Source organism: Dermacentor silvarum, chromosome 8, assembly GCF_013339745.2.
Source record: "Dermacentor silvarum isolate Dsil-2018 chromosome 8, BIME_Dsil_1.4, whole genome shotgun sequence".
Classification (NCBI taxonomy): domain Eukaryota; kingdom Metazoa; phylum Arthropoda; class Arachnida; order Ixodida; family Ixodidae; genus Dermacentor; species Dermacentor silvarum.
The window spans coordinates 116,648,896-116,672,661 of NC_051161.1; the positions used below are offsets into that span (position 1 = coordinate 116,648,896).

A 23,766-nucleotide genomic window follows, 5' to 3' on the forward strand; every position below is an offset into this window, starting at 1 on the left:
TCAAGTTCAGGGTTCCCGGAGCCGTCGTAGTCAGGTGAAGGTGGTGTAGGGCCCGATGCGACAGACAGGTATTTCTTCACGAGTCTGGATAAAATTTCCTCGCTCGAATATTCCCGTTTGGCTGCGTGTAGGGTGCGCGCCAGTGTGTTGTGTTGGTTGGTTTTAGTGTTCGTCTCGTCGAGGAGATGCTTTAGGAGGTTCCAGGTTCCCCCGTTACGCATGTGCCCGTCGATCGAGTTGCACACCTCATCCCATTGCTGTTTAGAGAGGGCTCTGCAGTGTTCCTCTATAGTTCTGTTGATTTCTGCGATCTTTTTTCTGAGCCTGCGGTTGAGCCTTTGTCCCTTCCACCTGGCGAGGAGGGACTGCTTGGCCTCCAACAGGTGAGCCAGACGACTGTCCATCTTTTCCACCGGGAGGTCGGTACAAATCTCTTTTGTGGTAGCTTTGATGTCGTCTCTAACCTGTGCCACCCATTGTTCGAGGCTAGGCTTGCCCTCACTCTCCGTTCGCTCTTCCCTAATCTTGCGAAACTTGTCCCAGTCTGTGTACTGGAACATGCGCTGTCTCTTCTGCTCGACCTGGAGGTGTGTGGCCAAGATATAATGGTCGCTACCAAAGTCTACCCCGAGGTTCGTCCACTTAACCGCTGCGATGCTCCTGACAAAGGTGAGATCCGGTGTCGTGTCACGGCTCGACGAGGTCCCGCATCTGGTGGGGAATGCCGGGTCCGTGACTAGCATCAAGTTTAGGTTTAGAGCCTCACGCCAGAGGTCCTCGCCCTTGTTAGTGTTGTATGGGTAGCCCCAGGTGTGGTAGGGGGCGTTGAAGTCACCAGCTACGATCAAAGGGGAGTCTCGCGCTAGTTGCGTGGCCTTGGTGATTAGGGCTTTGAAGCGTTGTCTTGGGTTTTTGGGACTACTATATACATTTAGGATGAATATACTGGCGCGGTTCGCTGGGCTTGGGATGATTTCTATCATTATATATTCCACTTTACTTGCGGTCATCCTAAGGTCGTGAGTGATGTGGGTCAGCTTGTTGCTAATCAGTACAGCGACCCCCCGTCCTTCTTCGTGCTTCGCTACGGGCCTGTAGCCGGACAGCGTGACGTTAGATGTGAGTGTTTCTTGTATAATGATGACATGTGGCTTCTCTGTGTGTGATCGAATATATTGCTGCAGGGGAGCCCTCTTGGGAAGGAAACCCCTGCAATTCCATTGCCACATCCTGAATGAGCTAGTTTGAGTGGCCATCGTATTGCTGTGGAGCTGCTGTGCTAGCCTTCGGAGGCCCGATTGCCCCCGTGCTGTTAATAGTCGATGCTGTTGTTGGGGGCGTAGGAGCTTTAGGTACCAGCACAGGTGCTACGACGTTTTCCAAGAAGGATTCAATTTTGCTGATGCGCTTATTAGTGCGCTCCTCCATGGAAGCCATGTTGCTTTGGAAGAGCGAGAACTTCTCATTTATCTCTTTAATGCTGTCACTGAGAGCGGAGAGCATCTCGCGAATCTCAGATTTGGCCCTACCTGATGCTCTTTCTGGCTCATTAGTGATTGCCCTCTTTTTAGCTGGCCTCTCCGTATCGCTCGTCTCAACCATGGGGACTTCAATTGGCTGGGGAGCGGCCGGTTGATTATCCGTATCGTTCTTCTCCGCCATGGCGACTTCCATTGGCTGGGGAGTGGCAGGTTGCTTGTCTGCCATGGCCGGTTTCCTATTGCTGCCCCTCTTAATCTCGGCAATTTCTGTCATGAGTCGAGCTATTGTGTTCTTCATCATCTCGTTTTCGCGCTCAAGTTGTGCTAGTCTGTTGTTACCTCTATCATGCTCTGGCGGTGAGCCCCGCGTTACCTTTTCCGGCGTTCCTCGAACTCGGTCGGCCCAGGTCGGGTGGTACTCGGGTCGGCGATCCCTGGAGCAGGACCGCGAGCAGGACTTGAACCGGACTTGACTGCCTCGGCGCTGGGATCCGGAGCGACCCCTGGAGCGGGATCTGGTCCTGGTTCTGGAACAAGAGCGCCCTCTGGATCGAGAGCGTCTCCGGGAGCTCCCTCTGGAGCGAGAACGTCCCCTGGATTGGGAGCGTTCCCTATGCTCGTGCGGTGGAGCTTGCTGCAACTTATTTTTGATCTCGCTGCTCTGTGGTGGTGGCGAAGCCCCATTTCTCGAAGCTTCCACAGTCGCTCTCTTCCATCGTCTCCTTCTGACGACGTACGGGATCTGAAATCTCTCCTTGCATGTTTTGTCCGCCGTAGGGTGTGGGCCCCCGCACAACCCACACTTTGGCGTGCACTGGTGTTGATCGTCCGGGTTGACTGCCCCACATCCCCTGCAGGTGGACTCTTCAGGAGTCGGGCAAACGTCGGCACGATGGCCGAGCTTGCCGCACGCGTAGCAGATATCGACTTGTTTGCAAAAGAGAAAGCACTTCACAAGGACTGGGCCATAGCGTACAAAGTTCGGAACCTTGAGCCCGTCGAAAGCTATGATGATTGTGCCTGTGTTCTTAATTCTCTTGACCGCCAAGGCCAGCGGGTTTCTCTCGTTGACGATGTTGCGTTCGAGGTCCGATTGACTGTCGTTCAGGTCGATGTGTCTGATTATTCCTTTACACGTTGTGTGGGGAGCGGCCTCGTATGCACTGACTGAACAATTTGGAGCCATATTATAATTGCAAAATCTTAGCCAGTCGCGGCGCATAGCCTACCAATTTGCTAAACATCTTCTGCCTTTCACTAAATTCAAGAAATCTCCCCTGAAAATGTCCGGTGACACAAATCGCTGTTGCAGCAATGATTCTTTCCGAACCATATTTTTCCACGGCGTGCAAAATGTCGGCTGGAGCACGACGCTGGAACATCGATGCTGAACAAGCGCTTGTTGGAAATACTGCTTGCCCCACGTTTTATATCAGATGGACTTGCTTTCTGTACTGACTGGCTTGAATCTATTGTAACAACTTCTCTATGCACGGTAATTAGGAAGACACTTATGGAGTTTACACAGTTATTGCATATATAAAATATTGCATATAAAATCCTGGCATTTGCTACCACAAACGTTTTGTTACTCCCCAAAATTGTGTATATTGTCTTCTGCGCAGCGTTGACAACTAATATTCACCTAAATCTTATCGGAAACACCTAGCACATGCAAACAGACGACGCTCCTGAACAAGCAAGACGCTATGCGCAAAATGAAACATATTGACACGTATACATGTTTATCTTTCACCGGTGGCCGCTTTCCATCGGCTAACAAATGTTAAGCGTTATCACTCGGCGCAGGACGCGCCTGTGTCGGAAGTTTCTAGAACAATATCGATGCTTCTTTCCGTTGCTTGTTTTCACCTACACCTATGTTATCTTATTGTATGACGGACGCGAATAGTCTAGAACTTTCTGGAAGACACTGCGGGTACGAGGGATTAATCTGGAACATTCGATGACTCATGTATAAAAGCCGGCGCGTTTCACCGCTGATCAGATTTTCGACTATCGCCGACTGTGTTCGCTGCTTTCATTGTGCTTCGAGTGTAGCTTGCTTTTGTGGGCACAGGCTCGCCCAATAAAGAATCAGTTTCGTCATATACAGTTTTACGACTGCTTACTTCAGCGTCACTACTACTTGACAATATAGAGGAATAACAGTTATTTTCGAAGCAGATCGAAGGACCCAGGACCCGATCTATCTATTACGGAAGTTAGGTATGCTGCATAACTTTACCGAAAAGCACATCAGTGTTCGGCAAACCTTTACGTACAAAGGCTGGCACAAGGCAGATGACTGTGCTTTCTTTAGTGTATATATGACACGGAGAGGTGTACCTTCAAAACCTGTGCATTGTGTTAGCTTCAATAATCATCTTTGTATGATCATCTTCGTGTCCCGACACATAAAGTATTTCATTTCATTGATTATACCGTTTAAGGACCCGGAGGTTGGTTACATCCCATTACAAATTGCATTGCCTTTCTGAAATCGGGACTGCCATCCACACACTTAATTCAGAGCTCAACAAATCTATTATGGAATTTCTTGACATTGTTAACTGTTTCTTGCGTGTAAGTTACACAAAGTATCATCTGGCCTACATCTTAGAGACGGTTTGCCCTTGCCCCAGTTTTTATTACTGAGACATTACATGGGTAATGCGGTAACATGTCTGAATAAACAGCATAAAGTTATACTGCCATCTCGAATAACATTGTACGTGAAGGCAGTCAGACGAAAGAAGGTAGCATGAAGTAGAGCACTGCACGGGCTCGGGCTTACCCGAAAGCCCGGGCCCGGCCCGGCCCACGGGCCGGGCCGGGCCGGGTAGAGCAGTTTTTTCACGGGCTCGGGCCGGGCTCGGGCACGGCGTGTGCTTTTTGACCCGGGCCCGGGTCGGGCTCGGGTTTCTTGACGCGGGCCCGGGCCGGGCTCGGGCTTTCTGCGAGTTATTCTCGGGCTTCTCAACTCTGAAAAACATGTATTTTTCGGTCTCGGGCCGGTTTCGGGCCGGTTTCGAGCCGGGCTCGGGCCGGGCTCGGGCTTAAGGTAAAGGGGTGGCGGGCCGGGCCGGGCGGGTAACGTAGATTATTTCCGGGCCCGGGCCGGGCCCGGGTCTCGTCATAAAAGTTTTGATCGGGCTCGGGCGGGCCGCCCAATGTAAAAACGGGCCCGGGCCGGGCCCGGGCCGCAAAAATCGGCCCGTGCAGTGCTCTAGCATGAAGGACACCAAGAAATACTTAACGCCGAAAATATGGCATGATTCTGTCAAGCACTTTGCCATGAAAAAGCAATCAGTGAACCTAAATAGGGAAAGTTAACACCTGATAAGAATATGCTCGAAAATCAATCTGTAAGCGTAACTTCTAACAAGTCAAACAAAGAAACAGTGACACAATAAGGAACGTCGCTGAAGCCACGTTTACAAGGGGTTGCCTCCATCATTGTTCTGACAACGACAAGCCCCATGGTCGAAACGTTGGCTTCAGCGACATTTCTTGTTCCAATACTGCTCAGCCCTTCATGTATGCTACTTTTGTTTGTTCGAAACAAGAGAGAGTATAGCAGGAAGACGGAGGGTCTTCCTGTTATACTCTCTCTTGTTTCGAACAAACAAAAGTAGCATAAGCCACGCTGCCAATGTTATGCAGCACCTATATTACACTATGCATAAGGAGTGTTAGAAAAACAAAAAATACACTTATTTGTTTAAGGTTGAAACCTCCTACAATCCCCCGAACTGTTTCATCACGAAGCCAGGGTGTCATTTATATATAAACTTAAGCATATGTTCACAAACACACGTGTGTGGGCTGGGAACTCATGTCACACACGTAGACTTATAGGGATACTAAAGTCAAATGTTAAGTCAACGTTGAGTGTTAAAATGCCATTCCAGACACCTCGCACCGCTTGTTTCGTGCCAAGAAAAGACTTCGTTTACGAGAAAATTGCGTCTGAAAGGTCCGGATACATTAACTGCAATTCATATCGCCCGGCCCCAATCGGGAGAGTGGTGACGTTTCACACGCTGTCCCCGCGCTTTAGAGCTGTCTGTGAGTAAAACGGCGCCCGCCAGAAGCCGCTATGGTTTCTTTGCGCAAAACGCAAACGCGTGGCCACGGAAAAACCGAGCGAAGACATAGCGTTGGATTTGCCGCTGCAGCTGCTTTTGCTCAAGTGGCGTGAACCGTTCGGGCATCGCGCGACGTCACATGTACTAGGAAATATCTGCAACTTGCATTTTGTGGAAGTGTCGCGAGCCAGCAAAACCAGCGCAGCATTCTACTGAAACCCGAAGGCGCGGGTGGTGCAGAGTCGAGCGAAAACGAATCCTTTACACCGACCGCGTCGTTGTCAAGGTAACGTCAATGAGTTCTTTTTTTTAACATCGAATACAACTGATAAGTAGCATTTACGTCCGTCTTATAATGCAGTTGAGTAGTAGCGACAGAAATAAAATGAGGAGTGCCTTCGTCATCGGACTAGTACTTGAATGTCCCTGGTGAGTCGCAAATATTGTCCTGCATTTACCTCAATTTCTCGATTACTGAAGCTTTGTTCGCGATAATACTGACGCCTTAGGCGTCCTCGAGTTATAATTTATCACTTTAGCTTGACTTAATATTTGCCTTAAGTGTCCCTGCAAGAGGCGATTTTCTGTGGCTAATAACAAATAACGACTTCCGGAAAAAAATTTGCGACGCCTGAAATTTAAGTTAATTTTAGAAAACGATCATTGATGCTTTATTTCACGCGCAATTTACGTGAACTACGTAAACCAGAACAAAGAATGTCAAAGAATGAAAGCTTCAACTTCAACAATTCAATAAGTCAAATTCTAAGTTCAATGTTAAATTCGGTAATGCGGATTTCTAAAGGTTGCATATCAAAAGTGAATCGCTAGTGAATAACTATACAGTCGCCATGTTAGAAAAAAAACAAAGCATGCCTTGGTTCATAAAAATTATGTAGTGAACCAGATATACCTCTCAACTTAAGTGGTCACTGCTATTGAAAGACATTCTGTGGAGGTACCAGAGCAAATTTTCAGAGAGCTGCTCTTCGCGTCTACAAAAATGCTATTGCGTAAAGGAGTTTCTCAAGGCATCTCTCGTGGAAGGCTTTATTCATTAGTGTTGTCGACGACTCCCATCAAAAGGTGGCGCTGTGCTCCACTAGGGTGGCATGCGGCAAACACCCGTTTCAAAAAGCTGCCCGTACCATCGTCATCCTCATCATCATCATCATGCAGTATAGTTTTGACTGTGAATGTGGGAGTTATTCCCAAGAATCACAATCCAGTAGTTGGTATTCTTGCTTCGTGATATACACCTATGGGGTAAAGTTAATCAGACGCACCTGTAGAGCGAAACTTTCCGAACACTTGTGGCAGGAAACTCATTTCGCATTTCGTAGTGCATTTATGCTAACTGGTATTGTTATACCACATAACTACTGATTACACTCACACCCTATATGATTAAAAAATAAACACCAGCTGGACATTCTCTGTGCTACCGATGGTACTAGCACTCATTAGGGGACTTTAAACACTGACGTTTTACCAATACGATTGGTAAACCATATTGAAAACGGAAAATACAAATCACTGGACTACAAGAAGGCACGGTCTGCATGGGTGTTCTATCGAGTACAGCCTTTGCCATAATGCTGCATGTCTTTCCAGGGAGAAGAGCAAAGGAATTGCTAAATATCAGAATATCCTAACTTCAAAGTTGTTGCTCAAGTATAGCGGTCAAAGCGCAGTAGAATTTTTTGCAAGGAAAAGGATATACACATCAGCCGCACAGATAAACGTCATCTCTGTGTACATCTTTTCCTGCAAAGGACCTAGAGTAATGACGAGGTAGCATCTCAACAATTAAAACAGATCTTCCTTGGAGATGTAGCACTGGTCCTGTGAAGCTACCATGCCTGAATGATCACAGAAGTTTAGGCAAAGAAATAAATTGCTTCTTAGGAGGTGTGGAGGCAGAAACAATTTGCAATGTCGGCGGAGAGGCCGCAGTTGACTTCGCGAACCATTGGTCCGAAAGCAGCTGTCACGCTTTCCACGCTTTTCTTCAAGAAGTAATCCTCAAGAAGCAATTTTATTCGATGCTTTCGCAAGTGCAAAAAAATTGTAAGCTACTTTTCTCAGCGACAACCGTTTTTAAAGGACACGAAACTTTGTTTTTGCAGAGAAAATCACTTTCAGCGCGCCTGATTTGTTGTAGTTGTTTTTGTACATTTGTGAAATTTATACAGACAATCAGAGGGAGCTAGTTGGCTGTTCGTATTTTTTTGCCCTATCTACGACACTGAGACCATGAACACGGAAACAGAGCCACACGGAGAAACGAATGATGCTCAAACACACAACATTGTAACAGGCCACGTATATACATATAAAGGGTGGTGATCAGTACGATTCAGTAATCTTTAGTTTGGAATCAGTATGAAAAAGTAATCTAAGGAAAAACTAGGAGAACACACTGAAAGCCGCCTATGCTCAATAAAGCCAGTCCTAAAGAAAGCAAGCAACCACGACGCATTAGGCGTGATTGAAATTTCTGCCTCTGTTAACTGATTGCAGGAGATGCTGGCACACTTTTTTCTCCCCATAATAATAAAAAAGCGCTTCTCTTAAACAAAGATAAAGTAAAAAAAGGCATTCTATTATCCCGTGGCTGATATTCTGTCCTAGCTTCTATTGCAGCTGCCGGTGAAAATATACATCGTAAGCAGTACTTACGTTGTCACGCTGAACGTCTCGTTGGCGCCTGATTCGGCAAAGAGTTCCAGCTCAATCTTGCCCCACGAAGGTTCCTGGCCAGCAGAGCTGTTAACAACCAGTTTGTATTGACTCGCTGAAAAGAAGAGGAAACGACAAAACGTCGCAATATCAGTTACTGCGGCGTCGACTAGTAGTTCTAGCTCACCGAGGAGTTGTTAAACTGTCTATATCAGGCATTGCTAAAGAATTGAGACGGTTGTACGAATTCGAAAGAGCTTCACTTAATTTCTAATAATAAAACAACACTTCTATTTGACACAGTCATCGGTAATTGTGATCGGCACTTAAGTGAAAATGCACACACTTGATTTGTATAATTTGCACTGAGAAAGTGTTAAAAAGCAATAGCAAACATGAAAGGTTATTGTGCAATCAGTCCAGCTCACCATGCATGTTTTATCATCTGTTGCTCTTCCCTAAAGGTATGCGCTATGATTTCTACATTCTGGTAAATTTCAAGTGTTTGGAAGCCTTCTTTCATTGAAATTTCGTTAATAAATAAATTACTCGAAAAAATTTTGTTGTACCCCACGTGGGATTACGGAAGCACTGTTATTGTGAAGAGAGATGCAATGTTGATTTTGGTATTCCGGAAACTTTCGGTGTGGATTGTAGTTTCTGTATAGGCAGCCGTTTATTTATGTTATGATAATTCTATTGTTTAAAACCGTTTCATGTACACTCTGCTTCGTAGTAATTTTTTTTCAAGGTGTTGCTATATAGCATTCATATCTGCTCAATTATTTTTTTGTGTTCATAATGCTCGGCGGGCTTGTCCTCTATGTCCTCGTTGTTCTGTGTATCAGGGGGTGTGATTCTTCAGAAGTGACGAAGGTCACATTTCCACCGAACTTATACTCTCATCCTCAAGACTAAAATAATAAAGTCGCATGAAAAAATTACAAAAATTTTATCGGACTGTGGCAAAAAACACTATATACGCGTAGTCCTCAGCTATACATGGCGACACTTAATACTCCTTGGAATATTAGCGTTGATTACCTTTTCCCTAAAGTCAATCAGATTCGTAAAAAGGGATTTTTCTTTTTCAAAACTGATAATCTCGCATTCTGCGCACCCTTTTTCTTCGTTCTATAAGATTCTTGTATGTACCTTATGCTCTTGAATTTCGCAGACTGCCCGACCTTGTGCATTGTTATCTAGACCAGTGTGCATACTCACATTAAATAACTTTCTCAAATGTGTGGTGCGCTTAAGGGAAACTACCGGCATATGAATCACGCTGTTTTTAAATAGAAGGGAACCGCGTTGCAAGTGAGCCGAGACATTGGAATGACTGTGAACGTGCATACTCCGCCAGTTATGTCAACGGTACTATCTATGCCTCCTTCACCTTTCCCAGCAAAACACGTCTGGCTCCACTTGAAAGCTTAAAAAGAGAAATGCTGCTTCTGATGTGAATTTCTCCTCCACCAGCCGTCGCCACTCGTGTGCTCAAGACGTTTGACACGGACATCATAATCAGAGGCATCTATGCACCTGTTGTATCTGCTGCTGACTTTGCTGCCTCCCTTCCCGTCCACTGAGCAGTGGACGATCACACATCTTCTACGACAGCCCTGATTGCCACATAGAACGGAACGTCAGATATTTAACGCCACATTTGGTGGTTTGCACGAGAGACCCCTTTCGTAGCAGTTGATCCTGGCGCCACCACAGTGAGGCGCATGGCGTCTCACTACCAGGCTCTGAGGGGGCAGCACACAAAGACATAACAAAAATGAGTATAAGGAGATTACACAACGCTACTGCTTGTACTTTATCATGATGGGATTTTGTACGCTGTCCCACCCAGTACTCCAGTACCACCCAGTACTCAGTATAAACGCCCATACCAACTTGCTCAACTATCCACTCTAGTGACATGGATTACGTGTGCGCGCATTACATGTATGCACATCGCATGTCTACATAGTTTATGGTGCACTATCATCGTCAAGCGCACTCTCTTCCTCTCTCTTATTTTTCTTCTCCCTTTCCGGGCCCCTACATAGAATAGCAGGCCAGAGTGAAAGCTCCTGCGGCCGATTTCTCCGCGTTTCTTACATTGAAATGTTCTTTCGCGAGCAGTGATCGTCTTTTTCCGAGCACTGACCACAAAAGGGCGGCTCCTGACGGGTCATCAGGAACATGCGCCCGCGGGCTCGGGACCGGTCTGCGAAGTACCCCATGTAGCTGCAGTCTGTCGGCCGCTCACACGGAAAGCACTCGCCCCGCTGGAAGTGCTCGTAGCTGGCGCACGTAAACGCCGGGAACGGACACTGTGGGTTCGCCGACTCGGTGAACAGCTGAAGAGCGCGGCGGTGGTGGCACAGGCTCTGCCAGTGGCCCCCTGGCCATGGGAACGAAGTAGGGGAAGTGTCAGAATATCTAACATAACACATAAGACCTCTATAGCTGCATCGCGTAAAATTGTGCAATCAAAATTCAAACACTCTCAACTCGGGAAAAACATTTTTAATAAACATCGTCAATACTTCGATAGCTGCGTACTGGCGAAAGAACACAATTGGTTAAATAAATGTTTACCAAGTGAATTACTAGACCTTCATAAAATATGAAGCGAAGTAATCACGCATCACGTGATTCCTCTGTCTTCCCGCACAAGGCTGCATTCTCATGCATGGGTAAACTCTAGCTACCACCGACTTCGGTGCAAGCTTGTAGCATTTAAGTTGCCAAGAATGTATTCGCAAGCTCGTGGTCATCAATTCATTTGTAATATTGGGGCAACAATTCATAACACCGGGGGGGGGGGGGGGATGCTTCCCAAGGACATGCAGTGCGTATTTTTTGTTCGTCCTGTCACTAGTGATGGCGCGGATCTCAAAACGACATTCACCTTATTTCTAGAGATGCCGAGAGCGGTGTAAATTGTGGCTATATTTTAGCTACAATAAAATTATTATATAACCATGTTTGAGTCAATCCTTGAAGACGAACAGAAAGTTCTAAAGACTCACTCAAAAATAAGTGGTCAAAATTCGCCTTATATATCAGCTGATGCCTGGCAGGCTAGAATATTAAGGGATATGGTTTCTACAGAAACAGGACTTGGACAGGAGATGTAAATAACGAGTTTTAAAATTCTAAACAGCCGTATATATGGGTAATTTTCTTTAGTTGTATAAAATTGTCCTCCCACATTTGCTTCATTCGTCCAAATCACCTGAAGAAATCTGCAGTGCAAGCTGAAGTCTCTGGTAATTAACCACGCACTGCATCATAATAAAATAGGTAGTCTTCTTTATAACTTGAAAAGGAATTTTCACTCAGTCTCTAATGACATGTTCCTTCGGAAACTCCGACATTATGATTTTTCAGCGGAGACCTTGATTCTTTTTCGAAGCACCTTAAGAATGGCCAAGAAGTTTTATGTATTGTTTTTATTTGTTCTGTTAATATGGCTTATTAGATGTGTCACAGCTTCCATTGTACTTTATTTCTGAAACCTTTACTAGCAATACGATAAGGGGTCAAAGAGTTTCTAAACATCGGTATTATGATGTATGAATCCAAATAAATTCGAGTTTGAGTATTCAGATTGCCAATATTGTTTTTTGTCTGCCCAAAAAATACTCCGCAATTCCAGCAGCCCTTCAACAGACTCACATACTTCAAACTTCGTCTGCCAAATCGAATAGGTTTCCAGTCCAAAAAGAAAAAGAAAACGCACCACTGATGTGTCTCATGTGCCTACCAAGAGCAGGAAATCTCTTTGGGGAGGTTGCCCTGGGCGCCATTTCACAGAAAACACGAATGCTTCAAGTCACGTCAATTTTTTTTGTGCAGACAAAGCTTCAATAAGTTGACGCTAAATAATCATAGCTGGAATGATTATCAGTGAGTCTCAGTAGTTTAGATTACTACTTACGTTAAGGGTCAGCATGCATCTTCGCAACAGCAAATTTGAGCTCATATTTCTGTGGCGAATGAATCACAGTGGCTGCGAAAGCATTGCACTTGTTTTTACACATATCCGAGATCTTTTGATTTAAGTTCGTTTGCTTTATTGTGGTATTATTGCGTGTAGGCGGAATTTGCAATTAGTGCATGTGCTGACAGCGTGGTAGGTTTTATAGGCCTTAGGTTACCCAGAGCCCAAGAGTGCTTACAAAAGATGTCGCTCAGGGCACCGACAAAGACGCTGTTGCATCCCAGTTGTGCCTTGCCCCCATTCGGATAATAGTCGACGTGTCCCAGAGGTTCAAATGCACCCAGGCCACCTCGCAGAAAGCTGTCTCCATTGGAGTGGATCACGTCTACCAATTTCGCGTCCGTAGGGTCCAGCCGGGAATTGTGATCGTAGCCTTCGAACAATGGCGCCGCCGGGTCCAGCCCTGTAAAAGGGGAAAAATAATGGAAATGCTGGATTTAGGTTCCGTTTTACGCCTGAGTGTAGAGATTAACGGATATTTACTTTGCAATATGACGCTGCTGTTGTTAATAATGCTTCAACTCATATGGTGTTTCAGAGATGACGAATACCTAATTTGTTCGTTCGTTCTTTCATTCAATCATTCATTTTCTTTCATATCATGCTTGGGGAATAGTCTAAAAGGCAACGGGAGGCTTAGGGGGGACTGTAGCCCCAGTACAAGGCAGAGTGATTGCGAAGGGCTCCGTATGATTCGCCAGAAGGTGCAAAGACTGTTTTCGATGCTTTTACAGCAGAAGTCACAGTCAAATGTGTAAACAATACGCCACTAACATGAAACTTACGCTTCTCATATTGCAATATTATAGTAATATTAGTCTAACATTACGACGTGAAGAAGTCAGCGATCACTGAAAGGTTGTTTAATCATGACCGACAAGCTCACTTACTAACTGTTTGATCAACAGTGAAAACTGAAGTAAAAATTTAATAAAATTTAGACGCATAGCAGCTTGTACAATGACAGCTTAAATACAGGTCCACTATCGGCAAAGTAGCAAAAACAAACAGGGAGAAATTCTACATACGAGCCCCCTGGTCATAACACTGTATAATATTTTGACAATTTAGAATAAATAAAGCAGATTACATTTCAAATTAAAATGGCTGGGAGCTTGTACGGTAAGCGACATGTCATTCAGATTTTAAAGCAATGAAATTCAGCAAGTTTCTTACCGTATACCATATATATCAGGCCAAATTTCAATTGCCGTTCGAAGCATCTAGGATTTTTCGAAATGGTATCACCAGCAATCATCCGGACATATTAGTTTGATACATACAGAGTGCAATGCACAATTGCACCTAAAACGCGTTAATATTTATCTGCATCCACTGGTGACCACTGCTACCTTCCGTTTATTTCCTGCAGCAGCGACTCTAATCTGATGAGGTCGTTATGTAAAAAGCGCTCTCCAGTGCCGAGTACCCGTTAAAGTACCCGAGCAGGCGTCCACTCTCTCATAAGCTCCAGTGCTGCCTTGGGACGTGCACGTTAAAGAACACCAGGGGGTCCAAATTATTTCGGAGTCGCTCCCTACGGCGTGTAATATCCAATAATTTTACTATATATCACTTAATTAGGGACGTGTCAATATATGCGCCACCGGCACCCACCGGTTATACGCGAAAGGTTCCTCAGCTCGGCACCCGCGAAGCCAGCCACGTGAGCACCAAGAGAGAATCCCACCAGGTGGAAGTCGCGCGGCTCGGCGCCCAGCCGGAGGAGGCGCCGCACCGCTTGCGCCACCTGGCGCCCAACGAGGCGTGCGTTGGCGGCAGCCTGGACGTAGTTGGGCAGTGTGGCGCCTTTCTCCCAGTCCACCACCAGGACGTTCACGTCGCCCTGCACATGATACCTGCTGCAGTGAGAAAGAATGGGTCCGGAAGGACAAAACGCTGCTGTCCTAGGCACCCTTGCCAGCCGTGATCCACTTGCAGCCCACGAAAACGACAACACGATGGCAGAGAAAACGCGACGGTGGGAGATCGACAACGGGAGCATGAAGATGAAGGTGGCACAACAAGTAAATGGAACACGTTGATGGCGGCATGATGACGACGATGAAACGTCTGTGACGACTGTGGCACGACGGCTGCGACAATGTGGACGACACGAAAACTCTCCATTAAAAGAAAAATCGCCTAGCACTATCACAGTTTCTCTCTTCTTAGTGGCAATAAGAAGGTACGTTATGCGTTAATGTACGTTAGCATAACGTTAAGGAACGTTATGCTAAGGCTTTCAAATCTGTGTGTAAGAGGCAAGCATATGCCGGGAAACTGGGTTTCGGCAAGGATACTTCTTTTTCGTCAGGGAAAAGACGGAGACAAGTCCCGTTGTCAGCCAGTCAATTATAATCGTATGCCTTTCCACAAAGATAGGTTTTCTTTTGCTTTAGTTACAGTCCTTACCTTTGCCTTACTAATCTAATACGGAGCCATGCTCTAGTAGGAATACCACCTGTGGGGGCCACAATTTCTCGCATCATGAATGAATTCTGAGCTCACTAAAGCCAGATAAGAATAAAGTATCGTTTGTCGAAGAACTACAGAGTTCTTATTTAATGCAACAGCGGCTATACGCGTTTCACCCTCGACCGTTACGGAAGCCCGCAGTTCAGGTAGATGAAAATGCATCGTAACATCGATGTAAAATGGTCTCTATGTCTTGTATTATTGTTACTTACCTGTAAATGTGAAATAATCAATTGTGTACAGGCACACTTACAGCGGCGAGCAACGCGTCCACCATGCGGCGGACCCAGGAACGTTTGCCGCTGCTGCCGAAGCCGTGAATGATAAGCTTGACCGGCTTCGAGGCGTTGAAGAAGGCCGAGTCACCCAGAAGCCGCGGCTCGCGACTGCGACGTGAGCTAAGGTAGAAGCGCGTTCCAATGCTGCCGGGTTCCTCGGGCAAGGCGTTCGGCTGACCTGAGCCGCTGTCCTCCCTGGGCGCAAAGAGAGAAAGAGAGATATACAATAGCCTCCCTTTAAGACGAACTCGAAGGAACCATGAAGATTTGCTCGTCTCATCAGAAGTTCCTCTTAACAGACGAACTTCATCTTACTTGAAACGGTAAAAGAAGCAGACTTACAACGGGAAAAAATGACAGAAAAATCAATTATTTAGCTGAACTGAATAGAAAACTGTCAGAAAGAATATTTCTTCTTTCTTCGAAATCGCGATAGGCTTACGCTGGACGCTTGGCCTAGTAGAGCACTAGCCCTTGCTGTGAGATCAGGGAGGCAATAAAAAAATGTCGCAGTTTCACCCGAAAGGCGATAGCAACTTAGTAGAGAGCTATACGGAGTAAGGGTAGTAGTTTTATCAGCTGTATAAACTTGGACATGCAGCAGCACCAGCAACGCGCAGAAATGTTGTCGACGCCGTCGCCGTTTTGCTCGCGTTCGCACCGAACGCGCGCGGCGTTGGTGACTGTTGCAAGGGCCTCTGGGGGCGGCTCGGAAGTTTTCAACGAGATCAGAACGGGAAACTCGTTGACCAGCGTCGGAATTCTTTACCACCTTCTCGCCTCGCACTGTTTTTATATAAATACGCATTTGGTGCCGCAGCTAAACGTCCCATCCCCCCATGGCCTTTCGCGCGACTAAGATGATAAGTGGTTCTTGAGGGAAAGGGAAAGGTTGACGCTATCTTCTGCAGCCCTTGAGGGAGCACGGCTCAGCGCCAAATGACTAAGAAGTCGCGTTTGCTCTCTATATATGGTGAGTGTAAAGGAGGAAAGAGACGCTTAATTCTGCTGCCCTTCAGGGAGCACGGCGCAGAACGCGCCTTTGTTCGTTCTCCGCCGTGCGTTCGCTCCCCGTGAAAGCACGCGTTCCTCGCGCCCTTTCACTCGTACATACAGCGTCCTGCGCGCGGCGACGATTTTATCGCCGTTGACGTCATACGGAACCTCACGGCGACGGCGACAATGACGGCAGAAATCTTCTTTGAGTGTCCATATAATTGCTATCGCAATAAAACGTACAATGCTCCTAAGGACAGCACCAGTATGCAACCGACAGCTGTCGAGGCGGCAGCGAGAAAGGATGGTGCCGGTGGCCAACACCGGTGGCGTGGTCGCGGTGGGGAGCCTGTAGGACACGTATGATGACGCGAGGTCGTATGCTCCCGCTGAGAAACGGCATTGGTCAGGAGAGATTCTTCGCTTTTCGGTCGTTTATTTTTACTTTTTTCCGCCTCTTGTTTTCGCCTCTGTCTACGGGCGATGTGTGCCGCAGGCTTCCAGTAGCATGTCTCGATGCCCAAGCCCTCGGGCGCCGCGCATCGAGGCCCCCTAGCCTCCAGGATCGGTAGCGGTGGTGGTCACTCCGAATGCTCGTCTTAACCGAAGAGTACGTCTGAGGTGGTTCGTCTTAAGCGGATTTTTTTTGCATTGAGTCTATGGAAAACCAAACAAACGTTCCCATGGTGTTCGTTAAACGCATGAATTCGGGGAGAGTTCATAGTATGTAGAGAGACACGATGGGGACACAACGCATCCTCTCCTTTCCGAATGTACATAAGGGAGATAACAGTGACTCATGCAAGACATTGACGTGTGGATATGCACCATATAATGGAAGCAATACAAGCTTAGATTATGTGCTAGGAAACAGAAAATAGGTGAAGATTTGCACATATATACTGTGAGCAAAATATTAATCCTTCATCCTCTTCACCTGTACATAATCATCATCACTGTGCGCGTCGTCTTCGTTCAGCGCGTGGCTCAGCCAATAAAGGCGACGAGACAACAGCTGTGCTGCTGCCTTACAAAGTGGTGGAGATTGCTTTCGATCCCCTAGACCTCTACGACGTCGAGTTCCACTGGAGCTTCGTTCGGGTCGCCGTTTGCTCCGCCTGTCCGCTGCCATGACCCAAGTACCGCAACCCGGAGCCTCCGGCATCACCCCCGCTGCCCCCCAACCAGCCGCCTCCGTGTGGACCGTTACCGCCCCGCAGCGTGACCCCACTATCTTCTCTGGTCTCCCGCGCGACGACGTCGAGGACTGGCTGGAGAACTATGACCGGGTGAGTGAGTACAACCACTGGGACGACACTCAGAAACTTCGCCACGTCGCCTTCTACCTGTCCCATGTAGCGAAGACGTGGTTCTTTAACCATGAGAGGGCCTTGCCCGATTGGACCACCTTCCAGAACCAAGTCCGGAAGATTTTCGGAACGCCATCCATCCGTTCTGAAGTTTCAAAGCGGCAGCTCGATGCGCGCATGCAACAACCAGGGGAGACGTACACTTCGTACATTGAAGATGTCCTTTCCCTTTGCCGCCGCGTCGACGCGGCAATGAGCGAGACCGATCGCGTTCGACACATTTTAAAAGGCATTGTACACGTTGCGTTTAACGCACTAGCACTTAAAAACCCCACCACCGTAGACGATGTCATCGCGACCTGCCAGCATCTGGATACCCTACAAGCCATACGGTTACAGCCAGACGTCTGTGACACGCGACCTTCTTCGGATGCCGATTTGCGCACGTTGATTCGGGCTCTGATCCGCGAAGAGCTTCAAGCACAAGGCCTGTCGTGCTCTGCTGTTCCTCCAGCTCACTCTACGTCCACTGGGCTACGAGACCTCATCAAAGACGAGCTGTCTTCCTTGGTTTCCGCTGTACGCCCTGACCCTCCGACCGCCAAATCCGCCACTCACGCACGCCCAAGTTGCTGCCATACAGCCTTCCGTCGCTCAGCGTGCCCTTCCGGTTCCTCAGAACGACGTAAGGCAGCAGCACAGCTGCTGTCTCGTCACCTTTATTTGGCTGAGCCACGCGCTGAACGAAGACGACGCGCACAGTGATGATGATTATGTACAGGTGAAGAGGATGAAGGATTAATATTTTGCTCACACTACATATATATATATATATATCTTCGCGTGGCCTATGCTTTCAAATAATTGCGCCAGCCACCGGCACCGTTCTCACGCATTTCATGTCTTATTGACCTAAGATCGCTGGGCACTGTCGATGTTAGCTTGTTGTATGAGGCCGATGGAGTCACTAAACACAATGATCACTGCGATTGCTATACCAACATGATACATATAAGCTTTTCGCTCAGCATTGCCTTTCTGGGGCGCTATACCTTAAAACGATTCCAAACTCCTGACGTCAACTTTACGTAACCACCGACGCAAGCACCGGGCGTTGACCCGCTGCGTTGTCTCAACAATCCAATCAAACACTGTCCTCCTTTATAGGAAGTCACCTTTGTTCGCTTTAAACACCAATAAAATTGTCATCACTCAGCGGTTTTTCTTACCTAATTGGCTGAGAAGAGGCGAGGAGCACGCTCTAGTGGAGAAGGTTTCGATGGGGCTGAGCCAGCACAGTGAAAATAGATAAACGCATCAAGAGGGTGGTGCCGGCTTCTCCGATTGGTCCGCTTCGCCTTACTTAGCTTGCGGTGGCTGGTCGAAAATCGCGGCGGCGTGCAACGGAAGGATAAGAATGCCGCTAAAACGGATCCTAAGCAAGGAAGAGTTGGCAGAGCGATGTCGTATGCATGCCGAAAGGGCTCTTTAACGTTTTACTGCCAAGCAAAAAGGTTTATCATGCGCACAAATACATGCTCACCAGCAGGTGCGATTAGCGAGGGCCTGACCGATCGGCGTGCAGCCATATTCCATTCCTTTCGGAACGGGGCAGTCTGTGGCTATTCAGAAAAATGTTCAGTTTTGTTCGGTATATTAATGCATTTTTTTCCCGTACACGTCACTTTGACGTGGCGAGTTTTCGCGGTTATGTGAGGTCGCGTGACAGACAGGCGAAGTGCGCGTAGCCAGAAAACACGGCACCAATAGCATAGGGCTAATGGTGTTAAGGCGTCGAATCAGGAATAATTATTTTTCTTTTGTGCGGTTTAATGATGCATAATCAGTGTGTACACGTTATATCAGATGGGGAGCTATCGCGGTTTTCGTGAAATCGCGTGAGAAATAGGAGAAGGTGGGAGTGGCCCGAAAATGTTTGGACCAATCGTGGAGGCTGATTGCAGAAATTGGAATCAAAACAGTTTGGAATCATTATACGTTATAGCACCCCTGCTATCTAAAGCTGTAACAACCCAAGGGGATCCCATTAAAAAGAATGCGACGGCTAATTGGGAGTCCACAATTTCCGTAAAACGGGTGAGTGCGTCGTACAGAACGGGACCAACGAGACCGAAGAAAATTAGTTTCCATCCTCTTGCGACTCTAAAGTCTGAATCATGTACCCTTATCTAGAGTGGCCACTTGGCCGATTTGATCGCCGTCTCTCATGAAAGTAATATGCACGGGCTAACACCTATAAGGCCACGCATGGTCATGCCGCATGCTCGGGCCACGCGCTATATAGAACAAACAAACCTGTAACCCAAAAACTACTACTGCCTCGGACGCTTACGAATCCTGCAGCCGCTCGCCAGACCACTCAAGTGTGGTTCACAGTGTACGGTATTACCAACCAAAACTATTTTATTTGTAGGCGGGAGCCACATCCAACAAACGAGGTAGTCGCAATGTATCTACAAATACCAACGTTAACGCTTGTCAATTAAGTAAGCAGCAGAGCTTACTCCGAAGCAAAGCGGCACCCACACTGTTACGATCACCATGTACGAGTATGTTTCTTAACAACTTATTGCTTCTAAACTACAGCTTAGAATTACATTGAGAATGATGCAGTAAGGTCACATTTGTGAAACAAAATTCTGGAAATGCACTACTGAACTCCGGACTAATTGTAGGCTTAAAGACTCGTGCACCGACATGCTGGCTGTTCCATCCACCTCAACGCCAGCAGAAATTCGGGACTAGCTGACTTGCATCTCTTCAGTACGTCTTACCGAACCGTCATTCGCTGCGTCATACCGTAAACAACTACCACAAACTGGTGCCGAGGGTATGCCTGGTGTACAAGACATGGTATATGTACGCTTGGTAGCGAAGCTCCCCTAGAAGCCCATACATCCTGCAAAGGAAGCTTGTGGAGGCATCGCAGCGCCATATACATTTCGCGGAGCCTACTTCTCGGTGGAAAAGATCTACGTTTGCTGTTGGAGGCTTGTTTCGCCATGTCGTCTACTGCGCCAGCTCACATCCCATCGCATTTACTACATACATAGAGCTTACAACAGTACAAAAGAAGCATAAGTAAGTCAAAATATTCACCACAACATTGCGCCACAATCTAAGAATACCCTCAATGACGAATCTGCATTTATAGCCCTCATTCTAGAACCGCAGACATTACACCTGTGAGCCATCAGAGTTTTGCATAAATTCAGAGCACTCGGTGCGCTCAAATTTAGAACTAACTAACACATGCATGTCGCCTTAATAGCAAGACAATTCATTATGTCGATGTCAAGATAAAAACGACACTACATTAGAATAATTAACAGAAACCATACTTTCATCTTCACTAACAAAGCACGCGTGCCTTCTGTAGTTTGTCTCTGGTGCTGCAGACATAGCTAAAACATATAGTGCAGTGCAAATACAGTTACCTAATAATGTTCCTGATCAAATCTCATAATGCTCGGACCATATATATATATATATATATATATATATATATCACCACATAAAGTCAACAGACACTCAAGCCAAGGAAAGCATCGGGGAAATTACGTGTGGTTGAAAGCGGAATGTAGAAAATAATGCCGTAAAAGGAAATGAAAGTGGACGACAAGATAGCTGGTGGGCCAGCGGGAGCCGAGTCCGCAACCTCCGCATTACGCGTGCCTTGCGCTATTATTAGTGCTACGGCGGCGGCCATCAATTCGTTAACTAAATTGGGTATCTATGTATACTAGATCTAGCCCTATAGGACTGTATGCTCGTGTCATACGCTGCTGCGTCTACCTCGCTAACTCAAACAAGCTTTGCGTCATTTAGCTAACCACATTGCATGGGATTTGCGTGATTTTTAAGGAGGACCGCATAACGAGCGTTGGAACAAAAAATGTTACCCTTAACTTTAGGAGACAGGAAGACAGCGGTGTGCATCACAGAACAAACGGGGATAGCCGATATTCTAGTTGACATTAAGCGGAAAAAGTGGAGCTGGGCAGTCCATGTAATACGTAGGATGGATAACCGGTGGTCCAGTAGAGTTACAGAATGCATACCAAGAGAAGGGAAGCGCAGTCAAGGACGGCAGAAAACTAGGTGCGGTGATGAAGTTAGGAAATTTGCAGGCCCAAGCTGGAATCAGCCAGCGCAAAACAGGGGTAATTGGAGATCGCAGGGAGAGGCCTTCGTCCTGCAGTGGACATAGATAAAGGCTGCTGCTGCTGCTGCTGCTGCTGCTGCTGCTGCTGCTGCTGATATGATGATGATGATGACTATACCCATTGCTATATTATCCGAACCTGTAGCAGCCGAGTGATCCATAGCACACTCCCCTCTCTGCTGTGGCCACGTCGGTGCTTCTGCGGTGGCGTCCACTGTGCGCACGCTGCCACTGGGCGATGGATGTCGCCACCGCCGACCAGATCTCTTGCGGACTCGGCTCGTCGTCGAACAGCAATTGAGGTGGCTTGAAGACTTCGTCACGGCTGCCTGCGTAGAGTGATACGCCCAGTTTCAGCACACACGAGGATTTACGAAAGCAGCAAGCAAGAGAATCTCGCGTAGATATTACGGCACAAGAAAGCCTCTCTACTAATGCGTAAGTTTGCTTCTCAAGTGTTCTGTATATTTGGTTATGTTTCGCCGCTACACTCGAAACCCCACATTGAAGTCATCCCAAGCGTTGGTGAACATGGCAACGTCGCCAGCACACCACCAATTGAAGATTTAGTTCCTTATAATCTCTACACACAATCGAATACAAAGCACATGAAAGCTCGCCCTGTATCGCAGCTGAACGAATCACCTAAAAAAGCGAAATTTTAGGGGTGACACATCATCTATACGTTAAGCCGCAGCGTAAACTGAATGAACTGATGTGAACACGTGTGCGAAAAAAAGAAGGTTTTCCTGGCTCCATAGAAATTCAGATATCGCGTTCTTCTTGGGCGAATAGGCCACCGCATAATTGACCATTGCTACTGCGTCAATATTTTCTTTCCCTTTTACATTCAAATACTACAGGGTACCTACTTCTCACCCTCCATCGAGAACGGTGAGAAAGATATTTCACGTTACGGGCGGTCACAAAAGAATGTACCCAGGAGAAGCAATATTCTTGCGCAAAATCTTACTCCAGCAAAGAAGCACATGAGTCAATGCTACACTGGAAAAACAAATGTTACAAGCACGATGCTCACTTCAAACTTCTTTCGGAAACAATAACGCTAATAGGCTCATCGTAACTATGGATCATGTGACGTTGCTCCACTGTATAGACTGGAGTCCAATCAAACCGGACACATTGTTTAAGATGTAAATCACTGATGCAGTTTAACTTCCCAAAGTAACACCCTGGCTGAGGCGCTCGCCATGGTCGGAGCTACGGCATGAAGTTTAACCAAGAGCATGCTCTACAACTCGGCACATGAAGGTTTTTAACATTGCGCCCTTGTTGTAGCCTCAAATACCAAACCGCGGTGCATTAGGGTTCAACGGCTGCTCAATGCGAAGCATTTCTTGCCTCATTGTTGGCAGTTTGAGGTAGGTAGGTAGCTTCGCAACTCGCCTTGCTTTAATAAAAAAAGAATAATGGGTGACTGACGGTCGAATCGAACGTCTACCGTGGAGCACGCCAGCCCGGTGCTCTAACCACGATCGCACTTTTTTACACGGTATTTATTACAATGAATGAAATTATGTATGTTCAGGAACTATTTACAATATTATGAGCACCAGATCGTCGTAACCAATGACAGGTCAAGGAGCAGTACATACAAAGAAGACGACACATATAGCAACACTTTCCATCCCAACAAAACCTTGAGGGAATAATCACCAAATCAAAAGTGTATACCAATCCGGCTGACATTCATTTTGATCGTAAATGTCCTTTAAGTGCGTAATCAATTGGGAGAAATGCGATATTGAGGAAATTGTTATTTCTACCTTTCGGTTTTGCATACGAGCTTTCCATGTGTTATGCAGGGCTATCAGTAAAAACATATGGAATGGTGCGTTATCACACAGAACATCAAAATATCGGATACTGACAGAATTTAGATCAAAATATTTCGGCAAATTTTTGTGGAGGACTTTCCAGAATAAAATGGCATCTTTACAATACCTAAGAAGTTATCAATAGTTTCAGGCATGTTACAACGGCGACAGTAAATTGACGAAACGAAAATATTCTTTTTCCGAAGCCATGTTATTACTGGCAAAGTTTCAGTGTGTAATTTGTAAAAGAAAGTCATTGCAGAATGGGGTACTGTCACTTTGCGCACTCTTGCAAGTGCATCATGTCCTGGTAATTTGATGTATATTGAGCGATGAAACGGTGGCGGCAACAACATCGATATTTAATCTTTGTGAAAAGATTTTCGTGACACCGCCAACAAATAATCTTGAGAAAAACTCACAGTC

The 23,766-nt window shown here is 46.6% G+C and overlaps 1 protein-coding gene across 1 annotated transcript in view; it reads right to left on the reverse strand.

Annotated features, from left to right (window-relative positions):
* The window catches only part of LOC119461635 (pancreatic triacylglycerol lipase-like), a 64,478-nt gene that overhangs the window by 20,425 nt on the left and 20,287 nt on the right, over positions 1–23,766 (reverse strand). The window contains exons 2-7 of the mRNA XM_037723000.2: positions 21,642–21,831; positions 14,986–15,205; positions 13,872–14,100; positions 12,433–12,657; positions 10,413–10,649; positions 8,255–8,369 (exon numbers count right to left, since the gene is read on the reverse strand). Coding sequence (XP_037578928.1) covers positions 8,255–8,369; positions 10,413–10,649; positions 12,433–12,657; positions 13,872–14,100; positions 14,986–15,205; positions 21,642–21,831 — 1,216 coding nt within the window. The remainder of the gene's footprint in view (positions 1–8,254; positions 8,370–10,412; positions 10,650–12,432; positions 12,658–13,871; positions 14,101–14,985; positions 15,206–21,641; positions 21,832–23,766) is intronic.